The sequence below is a fragment of the Phycodurus eques genome, chromosome 11, assembly GCF_024500275.1.
Source record: "Phycodurus eques isolate BA_2022a chromosome 11, UOR_Pequ_1.1, whole genome shotgun sequence".
Taxonomy (NCBI): Eukaryota; Metazoa; Chordata; class Actinopteri; order Syngnathiformes; family Syngnathidae; genus Phycodurus; species Phycodurus eques.
Window position 1 is genome coordinate 19,021,196 of NC_084535.1, and position 11,600 is coordinate 19,032,795.

The following is an 11,600-nucleotide window of genomic DNA, read 5'->3' on the forward strand; positions in this document are numbered from 1 at the left end:
TCTTCATCACCCCTGTTTCCTTCACCAACATGTCGATTACAATCTGCACCAATCACAGCTGTCTCTCTGCCTGGGATGTTTCAAGTTTCAGCCTCATCACTCGATCTGATACTCTTTTCACTTCCAAGACATGTTTAGGTAACTCTCACTTTCAAATAACCCCTAATCGATTTGCCTTCTCATCTACTCCATGGTAAAATAAGAATAACTTTTCTTAAATATTTAATTTCTGACGGCACATCGCAACACAATGCCTTCTCATGTCTAACATTTCTGAACATTTAACTATAGTTAAATGTAACAAAACCATATACTGTAATAACATGTACAAATTATTTTGGTCCACCCAGTAGACAGGATTGTACATTACACTGGATTTGGGGTAAAGTGAGTTTAAATAGCGGTTTTAGTTAACTTGAGAGTCATCCAGTGTATGTAGGTCCAAAGTCTACATTCAAACAAATAAATTCCTTGCAAATGAACTATTCCCTGAGGGGGGAACATGGAGAGGGGGGGTATAAAGGGGCAGACAAACATGATTCCATGAGGCCATAATTGTGATGTGACAATAAACATATTCAAAAATCATAGTATTATTTTACGTGCTATTTTAATATCTCACTAATATGTTTGTTTTGCAAACAGTTCTGCTTAGTCATTTCAGGACTAACTCCAATAATAGAAATATTACTATAATCAAGGCAGGTTCTTTGTATTGGTATTAAAATGTTCATGGTTTGGGCCAATGTATAATTTTGTGCTTGTGACTGCATATGAATCCTCAAAAGTATAGAGAAAAATCAATATCATTGACCCACAGGATTCCAGAGAAGCGAATCAAAGGTTAGTGTACTCATGCAAAGGTTTACAAGAGTGAGCGTGATCTGCCGCTGAAAACTCATTTGGCACCGTGTCGTCTGATCTACTGCCATCATGAATCTGAAGCTCCTCTTCTTTTGCCTCTTTCTTGCTGTGATTCTCATCCCTGCTGAAGTATGTATTCCTTGTTCACTACTGCTGCTTAGCTATTATAGTGTGCTTTTTGCTGTTGTTATGCGCCTGTCTTTTGAATAAAATGGAGACCTTCACCAGCTGTTTCTCTTCAAAGCAATTCAGTGATACCATAATTACATAAAGGAATCACAATTACAGCTACAACATTCCCATTATTTTCAAAGATAAAAGCATTCCATCGGAATTAATGGGAATATAAGGGAAATTAGAGGAATAAACATCAGCAATCTCCAAAATTGCAAGATAATCTATAAAAAGGGAATTTGAATGTTTTTTGTTTGCCCCCAAAACTTGATTGAGACCACAAGTAAACAAAAGACAACGCATGACCATTAATGCCATAGAAAGCGTCTATTTTCCAAATTTCCCAAAGTCTCTTGCAAAATGTGGAATGCCTTCCTTGTCTTTGCAACCCCCAATCTAATTTATATTTAACCATTGTAAAAATACCCCCCCCCCAAAAAAACACTGAATTTCATTCACTATGGAAATGTATGAGACGCTGCTTTTTTTCAGATGAAGCGTGACAAGCACAAAAAACATCGTTATAATCTTCGTCGTCATAACGATGATCCTCTTCAAGTTGGGCCTCATAAACATGGAAAACATGCGAAAAGGAGAGAACGGTTTAATGACATAATTAATGGTAAATGATTCATATTTCATTTTCTAACATCTCAGAGATGCATTTGTACATTTGTATCATGGGTTGCTTTTTAGACGTGTTCTTAGGAAATTTGAGAGATACTCTTGATGATGATGACGACGATGATGATGATGACCCAAGTGAATGGCTTCTTGACCTTCAAGATCCAGCAGGTGAGAAACACTGCAGGGAGTATTTTTATTTCACTCATTCTTTCTTATGCCATAATGGGCTACATTTCAAACTAAATCTCTGAGGCGTACTCCTTCCTTTTCGTACCTTTTTCTCAGGCCAATGTAACCCAAACCCTTGCCAAAATCATGGCGTTTGCAAGGAGAAAGCAAAGAAAAAATTCAAATGTGACTGTCCAAAACATTTCAAGGGAAGACGATGTGAGAAAGGTTGGAATACGTTTTTTGTTGTTGTTGCATACAAATACAGCATAAAGGGTTTGCCAGAAATAACCAATACAAAAGTGGATTAATGTTCCAGGACCAAAGTTTTGCAAGAGAGGTTTATGTGGCTGTGGTGAGTGTGTGCTGACTTCCACTCGACCATTTTATGAGTGCAAATGCAAGCATCCCTTCATGCCTCCATACTGTAGAACATGTGAGGAACCATTGCTCTATTCACACCATTTGCCTAATTTGCTGGAAATTGTTTATGAGAAGCACATAATTGTTACTTTTTTCTTCTTCCAGATGCTGTCTGTGAGCCTAATCCGTGTAAGAATGGTGGACAGTGCATCAAGGATGGTAACGACTTTGATTGCGAGTGTCCTTCAGGTTTCAGAGGTCGTTTTTGCCACGTCGGTAAGTACCACAACATACTATAAAATATGGTCTATTGAGCACACCAGTATATCAGCTGCACCCACTAAATAAAAAAAGAAAATCGGAACTTTTTCACACATAAACCACACTGGTTCATAAAGCGGACAAATTACACATACAGTATGTGCTGCCCCCTCTGGTGACCAAGCCACAGCCTGACAGTAGTGGCAGTGAGGTGGCAAAGAGTTGATTGATGACGTCAGGAATTGGCCAGGCAGCAAACTAAATGAAAGTTAAACTCCACCAGTTGTAATTGTTTCCACAGAGCAGAGAGAATAAATGCCTGCTTGTACTGTTGTATGTTCTATTTGTTGTTGCTTTATTATTACAGACTCAAGGTCAAAACTTATTTTTTGTCTACAGTATGTAACAGCCGTGATAGTGTTAAAGGAACAGTTGTTTGACGGTTTAAAATGGCTGCAATAGTAATGCTAATTTTTGTTTCCTACTGTATGCTAGCCGACTTCGGCTAACGGTAATGGCTGTGTTGAAAGTACTTAAATTGAAGATTCATCTATCTTCAAATCAAATTTGATTTGAGAAAGTGAACACTTAACAAGCCGACAAGGCGCTCATCAAAAAATGTATAAACAGTAAACATGATTTTGACGAATTAAATACAATGTATGGATAGCTGAGAACTTGAAGCTCTTGGAACCAGGAAAATCTGCATGTGTTAAAGATGGGGATGAAAGTTGCCGCTTGTAATCTAAACTTTATGGTATGTTATATATGACAAATTATTGAACTGGGAGTGCTGTAATTCTCAGGCCCAAATGACTGTTATGAAGATGATGGAGAGTCATATCGTGGTACCGTGAGTGAGACAGTTGATGGTGATGAGTGTCTCTACTGGAACTCTCATTTCATCCTGGAGAAAGGAATGTATCCTTTCAACTCTTTTGAGGACAGCGACGGCCTTGGCCCTCACAACTTTTGCAGGTCAACTTTTTCTCAAAGGATGCTGCTGAAAATGCCTACTTACAAAAAATTAAGAAAGGGGCTAAGTGAGATATTTTCCATACCCCAGAAACTCAGATGGTGACTTGACGCCGTGGTGTTTCTTCAGAAGAGGCCGAAAGCTGCTGTGGAACTATTGTGATGTAAATGAATGTTCTGAAGGTACTGTACGTAGACTTCAATGTTTTGCACAAGATTAAGTTTATTAAGTAATTTTAAGTGCACATAACACAAAAGAGTTGTTTTACTTGTGTGATTGTGAATTTTCTGGGTGACACCAGATGGAATTGCCACCCCAGCTCACCCTGCACCTTCAGCTTCTCCAGCATCTCCTGAGCCAGCTCCTCCAAAGCCAACAACACCTGTCCCAACCCAAATGACCATCGAGCCTCCACAACCTAGTGACGCCTCACCCACTCTCACACCTTCTCTAAAAACGTTCAGCACTTGTGGGAAACCTCAGCCAAAGATAGTCATCACCCGAATCTTTGGGGGATTGAAGGTACCCCCTGGGGCATTACCTTGGCAGGTGTCCCTGCAAGTGAGGCCCAAGAGATCCACTCAGTTGTACAAGCACATCTGTGGAGGCGTTCTCATCGAAAGCTGCTGGATACTGACAGCTGGACACTGCATGTAAGAGCAATTTTGACATGCACAATTTTAAACATTGAAAACATTTCAGGTGTTATGTTTATGTGTTTGAACAGTGAACGGGAAAATGACATGCAGGTGGTTATGGGAGGGCTCTCTCTGGACACTGATGAGCCCACTGAACAGATCTTTAATGTTGAAGAGGCCATTGTGCATGAGAACTATAGGGAGACTCCAGTATCAGTCCACAATGACATCGGTGAGCAGTTTTCATTTGTGTGACCTGTTGTCTAAATTGAATTACTGTAACCCTGGCTTACAGTTAACTGTAAACTACAGTACAGTTCACCACCTATTTGCAGTTTTGCCTGTGGAACCTATCCTCAACTATTCCCGTGAAAACACATATGCGAAATCTCCGAATCTGGATTGTTCGTGTAAACTACAGAGAGTCTTTGCGTTATGCATTTTTTTTTTTCATAAGAAAATCATATATTTTTAATGTTTTATGATGAGTTTGAAATAATATTGAAGGGTTTTGGGTCCATAGTTGGTGGTGTATTTACAGTAAACTATTAATATGCACAATTATAAATCTTTTGTTGGGGGTCATCGCTTGCATTTTTTGCCATTCGCGGCATGGTGTCGTCTGTATCCCACAGTCTTTTGCAATGTTCTTGTGTAATTAAAATAACACCTATTCAACAAATAAAACACAAATTAATTTAACTCAAAATTTGGCCAGGGTTTAAATAATTTCCAGGTGAACTGCATCTCCAAATACATCACTGTCCATGCAACTTTCATCGGTGAACATTTACACGCAAATGTCAAATAAGAAAATCCAATTTACACTTTGTTGTTTGTGTTATGTAGGAGTAAAATATTCCATTACACATATAATAATCTAATAATGCGCAACAACGGCATTTGTGTAGCGTTGCTGCGACTGGAAGGTGCTGATGGTGTTTGTGCCAATGAGACCCAGTTTGTGAAGGCAGCCTGTCTGCCTGAGAGCCCACTAGCTGATGGGGAGGAATGTACCATTTCTGGGTGGGGTGCCACTGAGGAATGTAAGTCCAATTTCCTACAATTGAGATGATAAAAAAATATATTCAAGTTTAATTCCAATCTTTTCCTTCAAAGAACTTGAACTAAACAAAACTTGAATCTTATTCTATTGGCTCACATTCCTTGTCTCCTTACTATTTCTGTTTGCAGCGAACTATGGTTCCAACCATTTGCTGGAGGCCAATGTTCTGCTGATCAACCAGGACAAATGCTCCGAAGACAACATTTATGGCTCAGCTTTGGATAATGGCATGTTCTGCGCTGGACATCTACAAGGAGGTGTCGATTCCTGCCAGGTGAGTGAGGAGAAAGTTAAATACTAATACTCATACAATGAATATGTGTGGCTGTGGATTTACTATCCGAGGATACTTGTTGTTTCAGGGTGACTCTGGAGGACCGCTGACCTGTGAGCACAACAACACCCATGTTGTTTATGGTTTGGTGAGCTGGGGAGACCAATGTGGAAAGAAGAATAAACCTGGGGTATACTCACGGGTCACTCATTTCCTGGACTGGATCAAATCAAAGACTCAAGAATCATCATAAGAAAGAACATCTACTATTGCATCTAGTCGAGGAGCCAATCACTATGACTTGAGCTTTGGCTTTTGGTGTAGTTAGTTTTTACTGTAAATGCAATTCCAGATAATCTGGTCATGTACTTATAAGGATAACATCTCAAGTGTTCTGCACATTTGATTATGATGTAACATGTTATGATGATATTCAGTTACATAATGCCTTGGAATCATTAACACCCTACACATTACTTTACTTGTTCCGTTAAACTGACTGAAAATGATTTGTAGCAGTAGTTTTACTCAAAGGGTCCAATTTGGCCATGTTCACACACATACAGTTTGAATGAAATATCGATTTTATTCATCTATTAGTGAACAAATGGCTACACACGACCTCAAATTACAATCCAAGAGAATGTTTTTTCTTATTATCTTTACGATCTATGAATGTAAACAAAAATACACATTAAAATGCAGAATCACACACATATTCCAGATTGATTGGGTAAACCTTTCCTGCAGATCGCCTCTGCAAGGTACACTGACATGTGACACCGAAGGCACGAATGACCTCGGTGTTGTGCTGTGCTGAGGCTTATGTAGTGAAAAGAACAAGCAATGCACAGGTCATTAACTTTGTGGACTACATGAGAGTAGTTTGCCCCAGAAAATGAATGGATTACATATTTAGATTTACAGTGTATTGTAGTGTCGGTTACAGACTCTAATCGTAATATACTGAAATAAAACATAAACTGAATGCTATATCAGCATTATTTATGATTTGTCAACATCTAACAGCCATCATTTTTATACCGAAAACAAATTGGAAAGTCACTCGTCGCCTCCATCTGTGTTGACACTCCAATCCCAGGGGTCCTTAATCCAAAACATGGTCAGGGGATGCCTGTTCAGTCCATTTACATCAATGCAGGGGTTAAACATTGGGAAAAGAGGCTCTTTGCTCTCCACACAGAAAGAGTGTAGCAGGGTCACGGTGTCTGCATTGTAGAACGACAGCTCCCCCTTTGGGAGATTTGCCAGTATGCCCAACTTTCTGACTTTCTTTCCAATTTGTAGCTGTTTTTCCTGGGTGTCATGGCACGCCATGTACTGTCCCTCACCATGGTATATGCACCAGGAAGTCTTATTCACACCCAGACCAGAAGGCCTCAGACTCAGACCAACGTCTCCAGTGACCGGACCAGTGGTGACACCGATCAGCCAGTACGGTTTCTCCTGTACAATGACTTCCCAGTAGTGTTGTCCAGTTATAAAACTCTTCTGAGTCAAGACACTGTATTGGGAATCATATGGCTGTGTGGTTGGAGCCCGACTGTCAGGTTGCACTCCCCAGCACACTTGTCTCCCATCCTGCGATATCTCCAGCTTTGGGTGGGCTGTTTTCAAGTCGAGAGCAGGACAACTTAGATCTGCAATGACAAATTTATAGCCAGGACTCAATTATGGGGATAACAAGATGATTTTAGAATTTTATCAAATACAGTCTTAATCTTTTTCAAGGTTTGTCCCATTAAGGGTCACCATGGTGAATCATCCTTTTCCTTTTAAGCCTATCTTCTGCATCCTCCTCTCGAACACCAACTGTCCTCATGTCTTCCCTCAGAATCAGAATCAGAATCATCTTTATTTGCCAAGTATGTCCAAAAAACACAAGGGATTTGTCTCCGGTAGTTGCAGCCGCTCTAGTACGACAACAGACAGTCAATTGACAGAAAACACTTTTGAGACATAAAGACATTGAGAAAAACAGTCACTTAGCAATAAAGGGTTTCTAGTTATCTGGTAATACCGGTACAATTATTATTATTATTATTATTTTTTTTTTTTACAATTGTGCATAAAGATGCAGAATTCTACCAACATCTATCAACCTTCTCTTAGGTCTTCCTCTAGCTCTCTTGCCTGGCAGCTCCATCCTCATCATCCTTCTATCAGTATACTCACGCTCTCTCCTCTGAACGTGTCCAAATCATCAAAGTTTGTCAGCAAAACATCTGACCTCGACTGTCCCTCTGACGAGCTCGTTTCCAATCCCATTCAACCCGGTTACTCCTAAGGAGAAACTACATTTTTATCTCAGCCACCTCCGGCTCTGCCTACTTTTTATTTATTTATTTATAGATTCTTATTTCTTTTTTTAAGTTACCACTGGACCAGACATCATGGTCTGGACATCAAACCAATACAGTGAACCCAGAAACTGCCAAAAGTGGTCCAATTTGGATTTCAACCAAAATCTTCAAGTAATGTATGCCTCAAAAGTCAAACAAAACTTTTAGTTCAACGTTCCCTCGTGTGTGACGCCAAGTGATACTTCAGAAAATCTTGTGAAAGTTCGGATGGCTAAAGAAATGTGTGATGATAACTGAAAATGGAACCTTTTGTAACAGAGGAAAGTATCTGGCTGCTCAGTACATTACAAAGTATTGTCATTTAATATTGAATGATATTCAGTGTGGCAGCACAATGAACGATGGATTAGTACGTCTGCCACAGGTCTGTGGTTCGGGGTTTGAATATAAGCTCTGGCCTTTCTGTGTAGAGTTTGCGTGTTATCCCAGTGACTGCATGGGACCCTATGAGGATAAGCGTTTGAGAGATGAGGTGCACCCTAGACAGGTTGCCAGCCAATCACAGGGCACATATGGACAAACGACCATTCACACCCACATTCACCCATGGACAATTTAGACTCTTCAGTTAACCTAACATACATGTTTTTGGAATGTGGGAGGGAGCGGGAGTACCCGGAGGAAACCAATAAAGGCACAGGGAGAACATACAGTTCTGGTCGAGAAATGCAAACCACTGGTTCACATTTTTATCAAGCAGATGCCATGTCTGATACGGAATTGAAATTGCAGCACATACTTGATGAAGCAAAAACAACAAAAGCACAAGATAGATGTGTTTTCAATTCCACCAATAAAGTCCCACTCTCCAAACACTTTCCTGTTCTCGCTCCATTCTGTGTCTGTCAGGCATTTATACGTAGTGGGTAGTTTTACTTTATTTGAGTTGTATTTAATTATATTATAGTAAATGGTTAACTTTTATTTATACTCAAGCGACAGTTATGAATGTTAAAATAACATTTTCTTTACAGATGATAAAGATTCTATGATAGCAACTGTCTGAACGCTAGACAAACTAATGTACTTTACATTATTTACTATGGATACAAATATTTTGAAACTCAAATAACCTGGAAGTCGACTTTGGCAGTTCCACTGTATAAGATAATTTTACTCACAGGACCACATTCGGGGAAAGTGCTGAGACAGAGCCACTGACAGGTCATCCACCAGCTTCTCTATTGTTCTTAGCTTGTCAGGCTCAGACAGCTCTTTGTCTATTTGCTGAATGGGTGCCAACTTTGGAGGGTCACTACAATTAAACAGGAACACAATCAGACATCAAAACACATACTCATCAATTATGACACTGGAAAAAAATGACCTCAAAACAAGTAAAACAAATTTTAAAAACCAGACATTTTGTCTCTAAAATAAGTGAAAACAATCTGGCAATGGAACTAGTATGAATCGACTTGATAGGATACCTAAAATAAGATTTTAAATTTTAAAAGAAGTCGAAACTGTCTTAAAAGAAGTACAGTAAGATGTTTTCACTACAAAGATAAGTTGCATGGTAAGATTTTGTGCTTTTGCAGTGCAATTAAATAAATTATGACAAATGTGCTCACCACAGATTCTGTGCGGTGATTTGCTGTTAAAAAAAAGAAGAAGCAAAAAGCAAGCTGATCATGTATTGAATTATGGAAATGACATTGGAATTTTTTTTTATGTGCTCTACATTGTTTTCAACTTGCCTGAATGAAGCTCAAGTCATGTGTTTCTTGTAGGAGTAGTTTACTGGAAACTCTTAGGTCATCTATCTCCTTGATGCGAGCGTCCATGATTCCTCTCTGTGCTTCCAGCCACTCGCTCATACATTCCTCCTCTGCGTCAATGATCTGCATCATCAGACGCTCGTCGCCATCCAGCACAACTCGGATCCTGTTGTACTTGTCTGATATTCTTTCTCTGAAGTCCGCTGAAGACATCTGGGAATTATATAAAAAAGAATAATCTGAAATGCTGAAATATCAATTAAAAAGCTTTGTTTTTTTAAATTTTATTTTACAGTGACCGTACCACTGTTTGTGTATACATGAACTCCAAGTCCTTAATGGCGTTCTCTGCTTCGCATCTCATCTGCAGCAGTTGTTTCACAGTTGTCTCCAACATCCTCTAAAGACAGATGTACATGTGATTTTTTTAAATGTAATCCTGGTAAAAAACATATGTTATGCCAAACAAATTAATGACCTTTAAATCGGTGCAGGCTTCATTTAGCTGGGCAGCTCTGTGATTCTTGTGTGCACCAACCAGGACGCACAAACAGCAAACAGGGACTCGCTCCTCCAAGCAAAAGAGCTTTAGCTCGTCACGGTGCTCTTTGCATTTTAAAGACAGCAGATCCTGTGTCACCTCCACCACAGTGTGCTCCCTCAGTGCTGATCTTTGCTGGTGCAACAGGGCATGAGCTTGGCATAGTGAGGCGTCACAGGTCAGGCAGGTCCTAATAGCTTCTGATGGCGTCTCTATGCAGTGGTCACAGAAGATAGTTAAAGAAGATTTGATTTCTGTCGGTAGCACCGGTGTTGATGATTTGATCATGAAATCCTTCACTTTGCTTTGAAGGCTTGCATCTATCTCCAGTGTGAGGTTGGGTGGTAGCAGGATCTGACACTCTGGGCAGAAAAGAGGACCTTCCTCACAGACAGTCTGGATGCAGGTCAGACAAAAGTCATGTCTGCATGGGAGTTTCACAGGATCCGTGAATAAATCCTGGCAGGCAGGGCACTTCAACGTTTCTTCAACGGTCCCCATAGCTCTGCTTGGACCTGCTATGGTGACTCAGTGAGAATGCTTTGTGCTGCTTGTCCTGCTCATGAATGTTTCACAGGCCTCGTTCTGCAGGCACAGCCACTCACGTGCCTCAGTATCACATTACTAAAGATGTGTAGATATTTTTCTGTTTCCTGGACTGGTTTGGTAGAATAGACTTTGTCCTTTCATCATGGAACATAAACAAAAGAATTGAGAAAAATATTACAACATATGAATAAATTATAAGTATTTTAAAATAGGGAGTTACTTTTCAATCACCCTTGGGGGTTATTGCCCCAAGTGCCAGAGCGCTCGGCCACCACTACTGCCTTCACCGTCGACATTTTTTCTAGTTCTTCCTTCAATCTTGGGTACTTCTCCAGCTTTTAATGGTCCTTTTTCCGGATGTTGCTGTCACTCGAAATTGTTACATCTATCATGATTGCTGTTTTCTGATGTTTATCCACTACCACTATCTCAGCCTGGTTGGCCCCTACTAGTTTGTCAGTCTGGATCTGGAAGTTCCACAGGATCTTTGCCTGGGTGTTCTCTCACACACACACACACACACACACATATCACACACACACACACACACACATATAAATATATATATATATATATATATATATATATATATATATATATGGAGTTTGCCTGTGTGGAGTTTGCATGTTCTCCCCGTGCCTGCGTGGGTTTTCTCCGGGCACTCCGGTTTCCTCCTACATCCCAAAAACATGCATTAATTGGAGACTCTAAATTGCCCGTAGGCATGACTGTGAGTGCGAATGGTTGCTTGTTTCTATGTGCCCTGCGATTGGCTGGCAACCAGTTCAGGGTGTACCCCGCCTCCTGCCCGATGACAGCTGGGATAGGCTCCAGCACGCCCGCGACCCTAGTGAGGAGAAGCGGCTCATAAAATGGATGGATGGATGTGTGTGTGTGTGTATATATATATATATATATATATATATATATATATATATATATATATATATATATATATATATATACACACACATACACACACACTTTTTTTTTG

General features: G+C 40.0%; 2 protein-coding genes across 2 annotated transcripts; one reads left to right on the forward strand and one right to left on the reverse strand.

Annotated features, from left to right (window-relative positions):
• The first annotated feature begins 911 nt into the window (after positions 1-911).
• LOC133409654 (hyaluronan-binding protein 2-like) lies at positions 912-6,310 on the forward strand. The gene is made up of 13 exons (XM_061689966.1): positions 912-993; positions 1,531-1,660; positions 1,735-1,833; positions 1,951-2,061; positions 2,153-2,269; positions 2,362-2,472; positions 3,264-3,435; positions 3,524-3,615; positions 3,735-4,086; positions 4,161-4,303; positions 4,983-5,117; positions 5,266-5,411; positions 5,500-6,310. The coding sequence occupies exons 1-13, from the start codon at positions 934-936 to the stop codon at positions 5,662-5,664; spliced, it is 1,833 nt and encodes a 610-aa protein (XP_061545950.1). The 5' UTR covers positions 912-933; the 3' UTR covers positions 5,665-6,310.
• Positions 6,311-6,473: 163 nt separating this feature from the next.
• LOC133410103 (E3 ubiquitin-protein ligase TRIM69-like) lies at positions 6,474-10,558 on the reverse strand. Its single transcript, XM_061690860.1, has 6 exons — positions 10,055-10,558; positions 9,821-9,916; positions 9,496-9,729; positions 9,370-9,392; positions 8,917-9,050; positions 6,474-7,072 (listed from the first exon to the last, which is right to left on the reverse strand). The coding sequence occupies exons 1-6, from the start codon at positions 10,556-10,558 to the stop codon at positions 6,474-6,476; spliced, it is 1,590 nt and encodes a 529-aa protein (XP_061546844.1).
• Positions 10,559-11,600: the final 1,042 nt, after the last annotated feature.

What these genes read in the sequence shown, in the direction of transcription:
- LOC133409654 (XM_061689966.1), top strand. Translation starts at nt 934, where the DNA reads ATGAATCTGAAGCTCCTCTTCTTTTGCCTCTTTCTTGCTGTGATTCTC. An exon ending in TGTAAATGAATGTTCTGAAG is followed by an intron (nt 3,616 to 3,734) that starts GTACTGTACGTA and finishes GGGTGACACCAG; the next exon opens with ATGGAATTGCCACCCCAGCT. An exon ending in CTGACAGCTGGACACTGCAT is followed by an intron (nt 4,087 to 4,160) that starts GTAAGAGCAATT and finishes GTGTTTGAACAG; the next exon opens with TGAACGGGAAAATGACATGC.
- LOC133410103 (XM_061690860.1), bottom strand. Translation starts at nt 10,558, where the DNA reads ATGGGGACCGTTGAAGAAACGTTGAAGTGCCCTGCCTGCCAGGATTTA. An exon ending in TTTGCTGTTTGTGCGTCCTG is followed by an intron (nt 9,917 to 10,054) that starts GTTGGTGCACAC and finishes ATCTGTCTTTAG; the next exon opens with AGGATGTTGGAGACAACTGT. An exon ending in ATGACTTGAGCTTCATTCAG is followed by an intron (nt 9,393 to 9,495) that starts GCAAGTTGAAAA and finishes TTTTTTTAACAG; the next exon opens with CAAATCACCGCACAGAATCT.